This window comes from Akebia trifoliata, chromosome 8, assembly GCF_017979445.1.
Source record: "Akebia trifoliata isolate Shusen 1 chromosome 8, ASM1797944v1, whole genome shotgun sequence".
Lineage (NCBI taxonomy): Eukaryota > Viridiplantae > Streptophyta > Magnoliopsida > Ranunculales > Lardizabalaceae > Akebia > Akebia trifoliata.
Window position 1 is genome coordinate 7476240 of NC_141382.1, and position 18237 is coordinate 7494476.

General features: G+C 32.0%; 2 protein-coding genes across 2 annotated transcripts; both read right to left on the reverse strand.

The window, feature by feature from the left end:
• Window positions 1-13504: 13504 nt before the first annotated feature.
• Window positions 13505-14675, reverse strand: LOC147395850 (NAC domain-containing protein 6-like). The gene is made up of 3 exons (XM_086449550.1): window positions 14579-14675; window positions 14148-14404; window positions 13505-13651 (listed from the first exon to the last, which is right to left on the reverse strand). The coding sequence occupies exons 1-3, from the start codon at window positions 14673-14675 to the stop codon at window positions 13505-13507; spliced, it is 501 nt and encodes a 166-aa protein (XP_086305676.1).
• Window positions 14676-16859: 2184 nt separating this feature from the next.
• LOC147395851 (NAC domain-containing protein 6-like) lies at window positions 16860-18036 on the reverse strand. Its single transcript, XM_086449101.1, has 3 exons — window positions 17880-18036; window positions 17452-17708; window positions 16860-17178 (listed from the first exon to the last, which is right to left on the reverse strand). Exons 1-3 carry the CDS (start codon window positions 18013-18015, stop codon window positions 17029-17031), a joined length of 543 nt encoding a protein of 180 aa, XP_086305227.1. The 5' UTR covers window positions 18016-18036; the 3' UTR covers window positions 16860-17028.
• Window positions 18037-18237: the final 201 nt, after the last annotated feature.

Here is an 18237-nt window from a genome sequence, read left to right on the forward strand (position 1 = left end):
AACCTATCTCTACAATCTACGCCTAAACCCATCCTCTCAAATCAAACACTCATCCTTTCATATCAATTCATCTCAACCCTTCATTTTCACCCACTTTGACACATGTCATTATCTCCATCACCTTCCCAAAATATCATCAACCACCTCATTAAATCACCCATTCTCTCAAATCAAATATCATTTAATCACAACCACCATCTTAAACTCACCTCACCAAACACTCAACCCAAATGGGTTGGGTTGGATCCAAACCATTTGGGTCAAAAGCTCACCCATTTAACCCCCTTCCCTAAATACCCTCCAATCTCCTTTAAATTACACCAACTTCTCTATCAAACTCATAACCATTTTATCTCTTTTCTTCACTTAACCCCATTATACCCTTAAAATAACCCCACAACCTCTATAAAAATCCCATCACTCTCAACTCTCAATCCCTAATGAAAATTTGACAAAAAAATTCTAAAAAATCACAACTCATCTCAACTCTCTACTCTTACTCTATTCTCAACACCCAACTCTCAACTCATCACACAACTCTCAACTCTCAACCTTCTCTCAAATAAATCAAGCAAAGAAAAGAAGTCAAGGAAAGCCAAAGGAAGTCAAGGAAGGTCAAGGTGGGTTTGACAAAAGGAACACCCCCCTCAACTCCCCTCCTTTACTCTCCCTTTCTCTACACTTTTGCACACACCACTATGGTTTAAATCATCAAAGGGCCCCTTCTTCATAAGGGTGCCCTCAACGATTTGAGCCAACATTGAAAGTCCCTCACACTTGAGGGCACACATCAATTTTCTTCATTTTTCGATTTTATTTTCTTTTTATTTAAAAAACCGAATTCGAGGCTACCACATTACGTGGATGGAGTAGGGTGCCTAACACCTTCCCTACTCCATAAATGGACCCCCTTACCTTGAATCAAAGGTTGGATCATGCACCTTATTCTACGAGAGTCATCAAAAAGGATGTCAAAATGACATATTTTTCAAAAATACAATTTCGGGTGACCATTCACACCTATTTCCAAAAATGAATGGTGGCGACTCCAAAACACCTCAAAGTGGAGGGATGTTTCAAAACATTGAAAATCCCGTGTCCACATTAACAATTATTATGTTTTCTTTTTAAATATTAAATAACTAACAAAAAAATAAATTTACACTAATTATTATATTAAAAAAATCTTTTTTTATTCCTACCTAAGCATCTTCAATTAAAAATATATTTTAACAACTATTAAATCTTTTTTTCATTCCAAACGGTGTAACTAATTTTCTTACAATTTTTTCTAAAAAGTTAATTAAAATTTTATATTTTAACAGATATTAAATTAACAAATCGTTTTGTGATTCTGATTTTAAGGAGATAAACATCTTTAACCAAAAAATTAGGAATCCATCATATTATACCAAGTAAGTGAGTGAGTGTTTGCTTCAGACCAACACCATTTTGACATATGGGTTGATGATATCAACAATAATAAGAAAATTTTTCTCTCTCCTGACCATGGTAAGAAATCAAAAGTTTATAGTAAAATCATCTTGTCACATTCAAAAATATGATCCACTACAAAAGTGTTGTAGAGGATGAATTTCTATGAATTTAAAAAAAAAAAATTAAAAAAAAAGTTATTTTTCACTTGTCTATTTCCAACACCATTGATCAAGCTAAAAAAAATTTGTTTTTTTTTTTCAAATTTTTTTTAACAATAGAGTTTTTCATCAAATTTAGAAGGTTGTAATGTTCGATTGCCAATATGAAATTTAGGGAAGATTTAACAATGAGAAAGTACAGCTCCTATGTTTGTTATATGATATGGCTGTTCCTTGGATTGCATTTAGTTAGAGCATATGGAATTCAATTTAAAGTTTTTTCAATTATATTTTCTCTCTCCACCACTCTCATTTTTATGCCTTCCTTCATTGTTTCCTCATGAATTCAATTTGGGTTTTTTTTGTTACACCTCCAACCAGCCTCTTCTTTCTATGGCAATCATTAACAAATTTTTTTTTTTGTTCTTTTCAATTCCCAATTAGATTCTATTTGTTTACAAATAACTACTAATAAATCTGATTTTCTTTGTTTCTCTCCAAAACTCTTTTATTGCATTGAGTCCTACTTGGATTTTCTATGAAAGAAAAAAGTTCTCCTAAAGTCCATATTCAATTCCCATGAATTCTCTGTTGTTTCTGAATACTGATTTCTTATGGTAGAGAGAGAAGAAGTTAGAACAAATCTTAATTTTGAAATTGAATGTAATAAAAAAATATTACCTAAAAAGAAATGGTTGAGGCGTGCACAAAGCATTATCCTAAAACGAAATTCGCCCATATTACAATACCACAGTTTGTAGGAGTTCATTCTACAGGATTCAACAACCTACGTATCCAAAAGGGTACTCTAAATTGGAATGTAACTTCGAACTCGACGATGTTGTGTGCTTTCACAACAAATAATAAATTACTGATATTCGAAAATATAAAATAGTAGAGAAAATCAAGTGGTTTAAATCGACTAAACATTTAATATAAATAAAAGAGAAAGTGACTGTTTAGAACAGTCACAAACTGGTTCCGAACAGACACATTGTGTTGGTTCAGAATAAACACACTAAAGTGGTTCCGAACAGACATATTGTGTTGGTTCAGAATAAACACACTAGTTCAAAACAGAATTTAAATTTAAAAAACGTCTAGAATTTTTAAATAAAAATGAACCTTGAAAATTAAAGCGCAAGTGTAAATCTGACGTTTTGCACCCCCCTTACGCGCACATCGTACGTGCGCACACGCATTAAGATTTTTGGACCGGTGGATCCAAATTCTAATTAGAATCATGGGTTTCCCTCTTAGGCCCTCGTGTGCGCGCATGAGCACGTCCACTACTTCTATCCACTTTAAAGCTATTAGAAACACACCTACTTAAGAATTGCAAATCAATTTTTCTCCTAGTCGATGTGGGATTAAAATTACTCAAGGCAAAAATAAAACTATCAACTAAACTTAAAGTAATAAAGCAAAAAACATAAAGCATAAAAGCAAACATGGGCTTGAAATACTCTATGGTTAATAGATTGATTTACCATATGGTTAAAACTAATTGAATATTAAAGGATTTTTCAATTCAACCCTCTAAATTCCAACATTCTCCATGAATCCCAAACTTTCCCTCCCATCACAACCCATATTGCAGCAACTTGTGAAGGAGTATTATATACACATTGATCCAACCCACAATCTCTTCTGATTACAAATTTATGAAATGACAACATGACAATTTTATTTGATTTCTATTAAATAAAATGAAAACATTACAAACTGTTAAAAATGAAAACATATATGTAAAATATAGTGTAGAGGGCATTAGAAGGTGTCAACTTAGCTATGAGTTGATAAAGCGTGTTGACAGTTGATTCCATGATTGATGTGTCAAGCAAATGTTGATTCAAGTATTCATACCTGGGAGATTCCATGGTACAAAGTCGTAGATTTGATAGTCCATAATGGGTATTGATTCAAGTATTTCTTTATTTATACCTGAGAGATACTATGGTACAAAGTCATAGATTTAACATTCCATAATGGAGTCTGATTCAAGTATTTCTTTGTTTGTCTTTGCTTGGAGGTAGCACTATAAGGATGCATCCATAGGTGAGAATATGAAGTGTGACATTTAATTTTCTTAATCTCTCTCTCTCAATTGGAAATTAAGGAAGAGATCTAATTTGAGATGAAAATTTTATAGGAAGCTAGAGCTCCATTTATAGAGACCAAAGACTTATTATGTCAAAGTTCAAACTCCAAAATCAAGTTACACTGAACATGTACATACTATCACAACACTTCTAGAAAGAGACATTAATTTAAAAAATTCCGAATCAACTGGACCTACTATAATGCACAAATATGACTTATAGTTATGTACAACAATGCACACGTGTGTATAAAACTTTTTCTGTTACTTTTTAGAATTTTCACTGTGAGTCATAATGATTTAATGGAATCATCTTCAAAACACAAATAAATTAAATTAGCGGGACCCACAACATTATTATGGGTCAAACCAATAAGCTCACAATGCGAGATTTGTCTTTTTTATTTTTCTTCTCTTTTTTTATTTTATGTTTTTTTTTTCTTTCAAAGCTAAGGTGGAAAAATTTTCCTTAAAAGGGGACCACCTTGTCTATATATTAGGGGATTTGGTTGGACAACTAACTTCATTTATAACTGATAGTTATACATGAAATTATAACTTTAGAGGGAGTGTATCAAACTTTTTACATCAAATGCATGGGACCCACACATTAAAAATGGGCTTTATGAACAGATTGTTGGATGTGTCATAAGTGTTGTAATAAGATTTCTTGTGCTGCAAGTAACCAATCAACTTCATTTATGACCTTATAGTTATGCACAAATATGACTTCTTTGTGGTGAGTGTACGAAGTCTTTAATGTTACCTTTGGAATTTTAACTATGAGTTATATAAGATCACAACAGTCCAAAATTTAATTTTTGCTGTATTTTCTTGTATAATTATTTTGATGTCCTCTCCTTGAAAATTAGACACCGGTTAATTGGACCCATTAACTAGAAACAGATGCTCTGGTTTGGTTATAAAGCAATCAAGGTTTTCAGGGATGACTTATGGTTATGTGCCACAACATAATTTAAGGCGAATGTATCAAACATTTTATATTAAAGAGAACAGCAAATTTCCTTCTACATTAAACATTTTATATGACTTATTCATTGCAGAATTTTTTAAGGATTTTTTACGAGTTCTTAATTTTTTCTAAGAAGGAATGATTGAGATATTGTAAATTTGATTTTCATGTAGGCAAAAATATTGTTGAATTATATAAATTTTGCAATTTTTTATTATCATTGATTCTTGCATAACAATTTTTTACGAGAGTTGCTATTGGCACCCAACTTTTAGCAAAAGATAATTTGGCAATAGGAGTTCTTTTTTTTTTTTTTTTTAATTTATTTAGAGTGAAAAAAAAAATCCCATTCAATGCCAGTCACAAATTAATAAAATAAATTAATCCTGTACCACTTGGATTATCATCAAAATCCATTAATATTTCAAAGAATAAAGTTACTCCTCAACGTTGTAAAAGACTTTTACTTGCTAAGAACATCTCATTATATTAATACGTTGTGAGACTTATTAATTCATGAGTAGTAGAAAAGGACTTATGTCACCACAAACAGAGATTAAGCAAGTATTGGATTCAAAGTTGGTGTTAAAGATCACAAATTGACTTATTATACTCTTGACTATATTACCAAAGATACTGATATCTTGGTAGCATTCCGAATAACTCTTCAACTTAGAATTTCACCTGAAGAAGCAGGGGGTCAGAATAATTGCCGAATCTTCTATGGGTACATGAAGTGGACTGGTGGACTTAACAACCTTGATCGTTATAAAGGACGATTTACAAATATAATATCTCTTGAATTTCCACCTCATAAAAGTCACGTGCCATGTCAAGCTCCTAATGAGGGTAATTTTGTAAATAAAAGATGTATTCTCACATCATTGGGGGATACCGTATTCAGTCCAATCTAACAAATTGGCATTGCCCCCACAAACTCAAAAGCTTGATCAAATTTCAAAACGTTGCCTTCATAGTAAAAAAAATTCCATTGAGGTCACATGAGATTAGCTGTTTTTTTTCTTTAATGTTTTTTTTTTTTTGTTGGACTTTTATTGGTTGCCCAGGTGTGACTAAACATGGGTACCTAAGCCAATAAGGGTAGATATTCCACTCTCAGGAAAATAAAGGTCAGTTGCTTTTAAAATCTTCATTCAAACGATGACTTATAGGTTGGAATTTACTTCTACATTAAGCAATTCTATGTGGTAGGGTCGGCACTTTGATCATTGATTGGAATCATTTTCAAATAGATACAAGAGCTATTTTTTAAGAATCATTTTTAATCGTTGGATTTAAACTCTTTTTCAAGAGCTAAGATCTAATTGATACAAGTTATCAAACACTATGATTTTTTGGTAAGTAGGTTTACCAAGGGATGGACCTAATATCCATATGGTCAATCTGTCCCAAAAATGTAATGTTGCATAAAATGGGGTGCCACCTTATTTTGGTTAGGCACAGAACACTGTTTTGGATCCTTACTCTTCTAAATCAGACTCATTTAATTGTGAAATAATAGTGTAGATATAATTATCATTCATTTATACTATATATTTAATTTTAACTAGAAGGTGGCACGTGCAAAAACACATTTATCAAAAGGGCTTATTTGTAATTTAAAATAGTGATTAAAAAGTTTTTAAAGATTTTATAATAAAAAAGATGATATTTTGTAATTTTGAAAATTAAAAAATGTGATTTTAGGGTCATGATTGAAAATTTTCTGATTTTAACCACAATAACTATGATTATATTAAATTTAAATGTAAAGGTTGAGACATTTGTGAGATATAGTCACTTCTACTCCGCTTTCTCTCAATATAATATTAAAGAGAAGGGTATTGGACAATTTGATTTGTGTGATTAAAATATTCATTGTCAACTCTTTTTAAGAAATTTTTTTTATGACAGGGTTTTAAATTTAATCACCTAAATTTTGTAATTTTTTTTATTATTATCGTCATTTCTCACATCACAATTTACAAATTATTATATGACTTCACATGACAATTATCATTATCCGAGATATACTAAAAATATTGAGTTGGCAATATGAGTCTAACTTTATTGATCAATCTCGAGTTGCAATTGTATCAGTGAGTCTCTTTAGTGCCACATCATCAAGTAAAGAGTGGTCTTGTACTAAATTATTATACATAATCGAATAACTCTCCTAACTATTCTACCCGCCTCAATGTATTTTTTAGCAGACTCGAATGTACCAATGACTTGATATGATGGTTTTAAGAATTGACTCGATGAGTTGGTTTGATCGAGTTTTGGAGTTGAGTCACCTTGAAATTTAATTGAATCAAGTCAAACTCAGTCGAGTTTCGAGTCAACCCTTCATCAAATTTAGTAGAATTATCAATAGGGTTGGCTCAATTAATGTTAAGATTTTCCATTTTATATTTTATATTAAAGTAAAAAATAATAATAATTAATGGTCAATTATTTTAATCATCCTCCCATTCAATGTCAATGAAAAATTATTAAAATCCATTAATGCTTCAAAGAGAAAAGTTAAGATTAATGCTCTAACATTGCAAAAGGCTTTACTTACTAAGAACACCTCTTTATATTTACAAATATGACTTCTTTTTTAACTTTTTTCACCTAACACCTCATACAACTATACAAATTACTAGCCCTCAATACAAGTCTTTATACCAAATATTGTTGACATCATTAATTTTTATAATTTCAAAAGAAAATTGAGCTTAAAAAGTTCACACTTGAGGATTTTAGAAAGAGATTCTATTGTCACACCAACAATCACTCATAACACCCCAAGATATGTGTTGTATGTTAAGTCTTTATTGGTGTAATATGATTGGGGTGCTCTAAGTAAAAGTTGGTGCGGTAGTAGAAGCTCTTTTTCTAGAAAAGTTCTTCCTCGTCCTGCCCTTTCTTCATATTGACCATTAAGGGAGTCTTGTCAAAAACATCTCATTAGCTTGGGGGTAATAATGTAAATTTATTCAATATTTTCATCTTTTTAAATTTACAATTATATTTATCATCTGTATTTAAGAAGAAAAAAATAAAATTAATCAAATACAACTCATATCGTGGCAGCTTGAAATTCAAGGGTGTCATGGTCATTATCATATTTTAATCAGATCAGACTCCATCCATTGATAGGCACATAGAGACTGGTCAATTAAATCCACAGTGAATTAATCAATAATTTATTTGATTAATTATGGAATATGGTAACATTTTCAATAATTTACATATTCTAAACATCTCCCTTCCCAACAAACCCAAATTTCTAACTCCAACTCCATTTAATATATATATGTCTAGTAACTTTGATTGATTATAAACTACTTTTTTCAGTTTCCAAATCGTAGTTTTGCACTTGAAAAGCATCTCCCCTCCCAACAAACCCAAATTTCAAACTCCAACTCCATCTTATATGCATGTCCAATAAGTTTGGTTTATCATAAATCACTATTTTTTTTTTCACTCTCTAAATTAAAGTTTTGCCCTTGAAAAGCATCTCCCCACAAACCCAAATGTCAAACTCTAACTCAATTTTATATACATGTCCAAATAAGTTTGGTTGATCATAAATCACTATTTTTTTTTTCTTTTTTTTCACTCTCCAAATTAAAGTTTTGCCCTTGAAAAGCATCTCCCCACAAACCCAAATGTCAAAACTCTAACTCAATTTTATATACATTGTTACAATTCAATACCAGCCCAAATTGGGAAAAGCTCACATTTATAGTCCAAGTCCAATAATTATTTAGAGTCTAATTTCTAGAATCTTCTTAGAGAAAACTCTAGATGTTTTTAGATAAGAGAAAAATAGAAGATTCTAGAATTGAAGATATTTTGGTAGAAAATTCTAGACTAATAGATATTTTTAGAAAATTCTAGATGACAAAATTATAATCACTAGATTAAAAATGTATTGGCACAATTCTAGCCATTAGTTAAGGAGGTGCCACAAGTATAAATAGGGGTGAGTCCTCTCATTTTGTAATCAAGTAGTAAGAAACAAGTTGTGAGAAATAAGTTGTGAGTAAGAGGTCTTGAGAGGTTGTAAAAAGTGTGAGTGTTTGTAAAAGTGTGTTTTTCTTAATAGAGTGTTATTTTCTTCTTCAACTTGTGAGTGATATCTTTATTGAGGGTATAGTACAAGTAAATTGTTTACTTGTTTATATCCAATATTTGTGCATTTAGAGTCAAGTACTCTAGTTTTTCCTCAACAATTGGTATCAGAGCGAAGTTGCCAAGGATCGATTTTGGTGGAGCTATCTTGAGTCGTGAGGAGTTTACTACTCTACAAGATCGTTAGTCAAGTTTGTTTCGTTTAGTCGAAGCTCTGTCAACACGATGGGTGACCTTCAAATAGTTGGAGGAATCAAGAAGCTCAACAACCAAAACTACAACACGTGGGCAACATGCATGGAGTCTTACCTACAAGGTCAAGACCTTTGGGAGATTGTCGGTGGTAGTGAAGTTACACAACCGACAACAGAAGATGCCAATGGCATCTTGAGAAAATGGAAGATTAAAGCAGGCAAGGCGATGTTTGCTTTAAAGACTACAATTGAAGAAGAAATGTTAGAGCACATTCGAGATGCCAAAACACTGAAAGAAGAATGAGATACCTTCGCTACACTCTTTTCAAAGAAGAACGATATAAAGTTACAACTTCTCGAGAATGAGCTGCTATCAATGGCACAACGTGATATGACGATCGTCCAATACTTTTATAAGGTGAAGTCAATATGCCGTGAAATTTCAGAGTTAGATCCGAACGTTGCTATTAGAGAAAGCAGGATAAAAAGAATAATTATTCATGGTTTGCGACCTGAATACCGAGGCTTTGTTGTTGCAGTACAAGGATAGTCGACACAACCATCACTTGTTGAGTTCGAAAATTTGCTTGTTGGTCAAGAAGCTTTGGCTAAGCAAATGGGAGGAGTCTTGTTGAAGGGTGAAGAGGAAGCACTCTATACAAGCAAAAGCAAAGGCAACTTCAAGCAACACGTCAGAGGTGGATCTAAAACGAATGGTGACAAGATAAGAAGTCATCAAAGAAAGGGAAGCTCTCGTCTAAAGGGAGTTTCAAAGAATCACGGTAATAGGAGAAGGTTCGAAGGCGATTGCTACAATTGTGGGAAGAAGGACCACATAGCGAAAGACTGTTGGTCTAAGAAAAAGCATGCTGAAAGTAATGCTGCTACTTCCAGTTCTAAAGAGAAAATTGAAGATGAATGGGATGCTGAGGCATTGTTTGTAAAGGAAGAAGAAGAAGTAGCTCTTACAACTACATCTAAAGGGATTGACTACGAGAATAACTGGATCGTAGACTTGGGGTGCTCAAATCACATGACAGGTGATAAACAAAAGTTGCAAAACTTATCTGAGTACAAGGGAAGTCGTGTGGTGGTGACGGCTGACAACTCAAGGTTACCGATAGCTCACATCGGTAAGACGATAGTCACACCTCGTTATAATTCTAACCAGGTGTCACTTCAAGATGTCTACCATGTTCCAGGAATGAAGAAAAATTTATTATCCGTGGCTCAACTAACATCATCAGGCTACTATGTATTGTTCGGTCCCCAAGATGTGAAGGTATATCGTGACCTCAAAATCTCAGAAAAGTCAATGATGGAGGGACAACGATTGGAATCAGTTTACGTAATGTCAGCAGAGCCTGCATATGTAGATAAGACAAGAAGGAACGAGACAGCAGATTTGTGGCATATGCGGTTGAGTCATGTTAACTATTCCAAGCTAAGTGTGCTGGTAAAGAAGTCGATGCTTAAAGGACTTCCTCAACTTGACGTGAGAATAGATACAGTCTGTGCGAGATGTCAGTATGGTAAAGCACATCAATTACCATACGAGAAATCAAAGTTTAAAGCAAAAGAATCATTAGAAGGTGATTCATGCATGTGATTGTGATTTCATAGAACATTTTGTCTAGAAGTAAGATAAGAAACTCTTGTCTTGTGCTATGATACTTGTTCTTCTTGCACGCATCAATGCACTTTTCACAAATTGATTAATCAGGAAGAGTAAAAAAAATGAGGTGTCGACAGGTATCATATTGAGAGATTGAAAATTGAGACCTTCACTTCCTAGCACTTGATCTTGTCATTTGTCTTTTTTTTTTTTTCCTTTTCTTTCTTTATTTTGGCTATGTGTCATTTTAGAGGTCAAAGTCTTATCAAACTAGTAACACCTTAGTTCAAATTCATCAAACCGACTAATATTTATTAAAGAATTTTAAAAGGAGCTGTGTTAGAGTTACATCGAAAGTGACATCATCCAGGACATTGGTGTGCACTGAACCTATGTTCCCAAAAATTGCAACCATGCCCGCATGGGCCCCGTTCTGCCCACCTAGATCATCTAAGTGCCTAAGCCTTACTGCTTGAAGGGGGGTTTCAAAAATTTGGAGTTAAAATGATAATTTTATAAAATAATTTTGTATAAATTATGTTTTAAAAGATATTTAAGCAATTTTAAAGATAAATGGTGTCTCAAATATTTAACTAACCTTGAGTTGTCACAGATTAAAAAAACTAATAGGTTGCATGTGCAAATTGACATAAAGTGCAAACTTCAGGATTTATGAATGATTAAAATTTGTTCAAAGGAAATTTTAAAGATAATATTATCATTTAATATATTGTAAAGGTTTTTGTTGTAATTTAAAGTATTAAATTTTGAGTATAACATAATAAAATGATATTTCTATTATTTTAAAAATGTAAAAACTTACAAATGTGGTTATAGGGTCGTGGGATCATAATTTTATTTATTTTGACAAAGATGACTTTAATAATAATTACTTAGATGTAAAGTTGGGGGCATTTTTTAAAATGAAACGGCTTAAACCCGTTTTTATTTTGAAACAGCTTAAATCTATTTCAATTTCTTGTTTCTAATTCATAGTTTTCTTGTAGTGCTTATTATAACAATAAAGATGAGGGTTATCAATTACTTCAATATTAACGGTTATATTTTTCATTTTTCTGACATATTAGTTGTGGTGACATTCATGTTTGCATGGTAGTTGGGTAACTTAGTACCATCTTGGTAATGATATTTACATTTTCTTTTTTGCTCTTATTTGCATGTCTTTTACTACATATAAAAAATTGAAACATTAACTTTTTTTTTTTTTTTTTTTAAAGTCCTGCCTAGGTCCCACCTAGGCCCTAAGAGGGTCCACCACTTAGGTCCCGCTCAACGGTTTTAACAACCTTGTAGAAAATCATAAATGCTTCTCACTAGTATCTTGATGAAAATCATCTATGGTTCTATAGGCACATCCATGTCCAATGCCTAAAACGACGTCAATTTCAATGTTACTTCAATGCCCTTTCGTTTATATGACATAGGGGTGTCAATGGATAGTCGAAATCCGAATCCGAATTCGAATTTGAAAAATCGATATTATCCAAAATTTTCAGATATAGAATTCGGATTCGGATGTTATTTTAACATTCGAATGAGTTTCGGATACGAATTCTGATGTTACGAAATCCGATTCGAAAATATCCGCTCCGAATTGAATATATGTGTTATGTATTCATGTTACACAACAAAACTTTTATATATATATATATATCCTATTGTGTATTCATGTTACACAACCAAATTTAATTTACAAAGTTATCTTCTCCCTCAACATAAACCCAAGAACTAGCAGTAGCCAGTAGGTGGGTTTTGTCGTTTCAACTGTGCGAACTCCTTAGTCACCCTCTTCTCCGGCGGCCGAAGAGCATCAAGCTAAGTACTCACACACACACACACACACACACATAGTTAAACCCTTTTTTCATCTTCAAAATCCATCAATTTCAACTTCAATCTAAATAATCTTGATTTATTTTTGAAAAATCTATTTCTTCAAGTTGATGTAAAAAATACTTGATGTTTTAATTGAGTTTTTCATCATTTTTTTTTCAAAAATTAAAATTTATTTGATTTTAAGACCATTTTTTTTTTCAAAAAATCAAAGTTTATTTGAAAAAAATAGGAAAATTGATTTGGTTTTTACAGATTTGTAGGGTTTTTATCGAATCGGATAATATCAGATATTCGATATATTTTTCAAATTCAAATTTGAATCTTGGTTTGTGATATCCGATCGGATTCTAATTTGCATTCGGATATCAATATTTTTTTTTTATATTCAAATTTGGATATAACACTATCCGATCGGATATCTATCCGTTGACTTTTTTTAAGGATTTTTTATAAGTAATTTTTAATTTTTTCTAAGAAGGAATGATTGAGATATTGTAAATTTGATTTTCATTTAGGCAACCTCGTTGAATAAAAAAATATTGTTGAATTTCATAAATTTTGCAATTTTTTATTATCATCGATTCTTGCATAACAATTTTTAAAGAGAGCTGTTATTGGCACCCAACTTTTACTTATTCCACCCCAATTTTTTTAAAGAAAATAAGTCAATGGTTGACAATAAGTATCTTGGGGTGCTTTTAGCAAAAGATAATTTGGCACTAGAAGTTCTCTTTATTTATTTATTTTTATTTAGAGTGAAAAAAAAACATCCCACTCAATGCCAGTCACAAATTAATAAAATAAATTAATTTTGTACCACTTGAATTATCATCAAAATCCATTAATATTTGAAAAAGTAAAGTTACTCCTCAGCATAGTAAAAGACTCTACTTGCTAAGAACACCTCATTATATTAATATTTACAAATGAAACCACTTTTTTAACTTTTTTTTTCACCTAACAGCACATGAAAGTCACTTGCCACGTCAAACCTAACGAGAGTAATTTTGTAAATTGGGGGTGTATTCCCATGTCATACCAGATTCAATCCAATCCATCAACTTTGCAGTTCCCGAGACACTCAAAAGCTTCGTCTAGTTTCAGAATCCAATCAAATTCGTTGTTTGCGTCTTTAGACCATTCTGCGTACCCACTCCTTATAATTCCACACAACACCAGTTCTTCAAATATCTAAATACCAAACATAAAACCAACAAAAAAAAGTTATAAAAAGGGGTGTAATTCTTAGTCCTTCTAATAATTTGAATGGATACCCTTTTGGGGGTCAATTTATTATGAATAGGTCTACATAGTTTCAGAGTCTCTTTACCAAATAGGGAATGTGTTTTGAAATTACTATGAATAGGTCTACTTACCAGGTTTACATACTTGGTAAAAATATTTATTTTGAATTAAAATGAATCGTGTGCTAGAACGGGAATTTCACAAATGTCAATGGACAATATTGTAAATCAGGCTTTCTAAAATTATGCATCAAAATATGTTTTGAAAATATTCATAGAATAGTCAATCTATATATCAGATGTAATTTGTAGATAACTTCTTGATAAAAATGACTCTAACATGTATAGAAAAAATGTTAAATTTACTTTTAAACCTCTTTGATTTGACCAGAGTAAATTAATGGCCCCTATTTTAATTTAAATTTAAAAAAAATTAAAACAACCTTATCCTTGTGGTGTAAAGTGTACTCATGCATGATCCATTTGGTTTTCACATTGTTGTCGATTTTGAATACTAGCCGTTGCTTGTATCCAATACACCTTTGTTCTTGATTCAAAATTTCCTCATTTCGACCATTAGTTGTCCACACACCTATATTTCCTTTTATACTTCGTTTGGGATAAAGAGAACCTTGTGTAGACCTTTCTCTATGAGCAAAGTAATATTGTTGTGTTTTATTGTCTCTCACATGTTCAAGTCCTGAAAAATCATAAAAATAAGTCATTATAGATTTCATTATTTAATTGAAACATGATAGGATCGGGGTTAAAGTAGACCCGCAATCTACTAGAAACAAGAATAATTCTACTATCTTACAAAGGTGTGACCTCTTGGATCTTCAGAAATATATGTATCCATAAAATGCATACGTACCTGGGAGCTTCCATGGTTCAGACTCGTAGACTTGGCAGTCCTTAATGGGGTATGGTTGAAGTATTCCCCCATTTACCTTAGTGTTGAGATGCTCCATTAACTCGATATCGCTTGGTGAGAATTTGAAGGGCACCATTCTCTCTCTCTCTTTCTCTCTCTCTCAAATTTAAAGAGAAATTATCGATAATAAAAAATAAAAATAAAAATCATTGGATTTCTAATAATTTTAATATGCTACTTTGGGGGTCAATCTATAATGAATATATCTACAGAGTAGGCAAAGTGTCATTGTCAATTTTTTTTACCAAAAAGAAAATACTTTTCGAAATCACTAAAATACCCCCTTTAATATTTTACTATAACATTACATTTTTGGGAAGGATATTTTTAAATTTAACTTGGTTTTTTTGGTAGTTGGTAAAAAAAAAAATTAATTTCAATTATAATGAATAGAGTGCTAAAAGCCTAAAACGGGAATCTCCAAATAAGTTTGTTTGGTCATAAACTGTTACTTTTTAAGTCTCCAAATCCAAGTTTTGCACTTAAAAAGCAACTCCCCACAAATCCAAACTTCAAACTCTTACTCTATCTTATGTCCAACAAGCTTGGTTGATCATAAATCACTACTTTTTTTTTTTTTTTCTTTCTTTTTTCACTCTCCAAATTAAAGTTTTGCACTTGAAAAACATCTCCCAACAAACCCAAATTTCAAACTCCAACTCCATCTTATATGCATGTCCAATAAGTTTGGTTGATCATAAATCACTATTTTTTTTCTTTTTTTTTCACTCTCCAAATTAAGTTTTGCCCTTGAAAAGCATCTCCCCACAAACCCAAATGTCAAACTCTAATGCAATCTTATATATATGTACAAATAAGTTTGATTGATCGTAAACCACTACTTTCTTTTCTCACTCTTCAAATTAAAGTTAAGAAACTCCATCTTTTATATCTGATAAGTTTGATTGATAATAAATTACTACTTTATTGGATCTCCAAATCCAAGTTGCACTTCGAACATCAGCTTCCCACATGATTGGCAGACATTGATCTGAACACATTCAAAGTGCACTTTCGGAAATCTTGAACTTTCAGAAAGACATCAGCAAACACAAATCAAACTCCATCTTAAAACAATGATTGAAAATATACCAAGTGTTACTCATGTTCTTGATTGTATTTCCAAATAATAAAAACTTTGTTCCACAATGCATTTTTGTGGGAGTGGAATATTCCTTATCATAATAATAGACGTGTCAGACTGTTGGCTTTCCTTAAGATTGGAATCATTATCTCCAACACTATCGATTGTTGTGGGCTTAGCACAAGCCCACTCTAAAGAGACACTGAAATCTATTGTAGCCCTAAACATCTATTGGGCTTGAATTGCTCAAGCCCTAGTCCCACAGACTTGGGTAGAGCTTGAACTATGTACCAAGCTCCATGCACCTTCCTAGCCGTACGACTAGGGGTTAAATTGGTCGGACCCGGGCCAGATCTGAGTATTTCCATATTCAGATCAAAATTTTTTATCTATATCCAAATTCGCCTTGGATCCTACTAGATAGAATCATATCTGAATCATTTTGCTTTCACTTAATCGGAATCCAACAAGCCTAAATTATTTGATTTAGGTTGAGTCGAATAATTTCGAACAAGACAATTGAGTTATTTTCGTATGCTTTCAACTTTCCATTTATTTTTGTTATTTGTTTTAATCGATAGAAAGAAGTTAAATTTTAAAATGATCGACTAAAATCACTATTAAGGTGAGAAAGGCACCCACATAATTGTAAATGGATTTTTTATTGATAAATTAGTGTTTTGATGTTCTTGAATTTATTATTTTATTGTTGATTAAATTTTTCGATCAAAGTAATTTACTTATAAAATGCCTTGATCTGATGTGTATTCCGATTACATCAGATGCTTGGAATTTCCTATAGTAAATTAACATATAGAACTTGGTCAACAACAATAATTGATAAATTCATTAATAATTCACTTAGGTGATTAAGAAAACGAAGCCAAAATTAAATTACCCCTTTATGTTATTTTTCGTCCTCATCTTTTTCTACAAAGTGTTTAGTGCATTAGGTTCATGTAACTGAGTTTGTGGGATATAGTAAACCCATTGAACAAAATTGGGGCAAATAACAAACCCATTGCGGACCAAAGTGCAAGCCAGTTCACTTCAACCCGGTTCATGATTTGGCAGAGTAAGAAAAAATTTATCATCAAAATAAAATCCATTAATATTTCAAAAAGTACATTACTCCATAACATTGTAAAAGACTTTACTAGCTAAGAACACCTCATTATATTAATATTTTTAAATGTGACTACTTTTTAACTTTTTTCACTTAACAGCACTTGAAAGTCACTTGCCACGTCAAACCTAATAAGGGTAATATTGTAAATTAGGGATGTACTCCCATGTCATACTGGATTCAATCCAATACATCAGATTTGCAATTCCCGAGATACTCAAAAGCTTCATCTAGGTTTGGAATCCAATCAGATTTGTTGTTTGCGTCTTCAGACCTCTTTGCCCATCCAGTATTTGTAATTCTACACAGCACCAGTTCTTCAAATATCCCCTAAAATACCAAACATAAAACAAAACAAAACAAAAAGTTAGAAAAAAAGGATGTAATTCTTAGTCTTTCTAATAGGTCTACATAGTTTCAGAATCTCTTTTACTAAATAGGGAATGTTGTTTGAAATTACTATGAATAGGTCTACATACTACGTAAAAATGACTCTAACTTGTATAGAAAAAATGTTAAATTTACTTTTAAACCTCTTTGATTTAACCAGAGTAAATTAATGACCCCTATTTTAATTTAAATTATAAAAAAAATTAAAACAACCTTATTGTCGTGGTGTAAAGTGTACTCGTGCATGATCCAAGGGGTTTTATTATCCTTGTCTCTCATGAATACTAGTCCTTGCTTGTTTCCAATACACCTTTTTTCTCCATTCAAAATTTTCTTATTTCTACCATTAATTCTCCAAAAACCAATTTTTCCTGTTATACTTCGTCTGGGATAAGGAGAACCTGGTGTACGCCTTTCTCTATGAGCAAAGTAATATACTTCTCTTTTTTCGACTCCCACATATTCAAGTCCTGAAAAAATCATAAAAGTAAGTCATTATAAATTTCATTATTTAATTGAAAGGTGATAGGATCGGGGTTAAAGTAGACCCTCAATCCATTATACAAATCAACCCATTGGGCATTGAAAATTTGTAAGACAGAAAATGAAGAAAAATGGTAATAAAACAGAAATATATGTACCTGGGAGCATCCATGGTTCAGACTCGTAGACTTGGCAGTCCTTAATGGGGTATGGTTGAAGTATTCCCCCATTTACCTTAGTCTTGAGATGCTCCACTAACTCGATATGGCTTGGTGAGAATTTGAAGGGCACCATTCTCTTTCTCTCTCTCTCTCTGTCAAATGGAGACTAAGGGAAGAAGAATGAATTGAATCTTCAGGATCAAAGTCCTATAAATAGTGAGACATGTAAACATCATGTCGAGTCAGCAATGACAATGTTCAATCTAACACTAACTTGGAGTCATATTTAGTCCAAACCATAAAAAGGGTATCTCGATTGTATGTCTATTCAACTTGATTGGGCCCAACGGCTGGA

Bases quoted from the DNA above. Each gene is read 5' to 3' on its own strand.
- LOC147395850 (XM_086449550.1), bottom strand. From the start codon at position 14,675: ATGGAGCATCTCAACACTAAGGTAAATGGGGGAATACTTCAACCATAC. The intron at 14,405-14,578 runs GTACGTATGCAT...ATGATTTTTCAG, and splicing joins TGAACCATGGAAGCTCCCAG to GACTTGAACATGTGAGAGAC. The intron at 13,652-14,147 runs GTTGTTTTAATT...TTTGGTATTTAG, and splicing joins CTTTACACCACAAGGATAAG to ATATTTGAAGAACTGGTGTT.
- LOC147395851 (XM_086449101.1), bottom strand. From the start codon at position 18,015: ATGGTGCCCTTCAAATTCTCACCAAGCCATATCGAGTTAGTGGAGCAT. The intron at 17,709-17,879 runs GTACATATATTT...TGATTTTTTCAG, and splicing joins TGAACCATGGATGCTCCCAG to GACTTGAATATGTGGGAGTC. The intron at 17,179-17,451 runs GTTGTTTTAATT...TTGGTATTTTAG, and splicing joins CTTTACACCACGACAATAAG to GGGATATTTGAAGAACTGGT.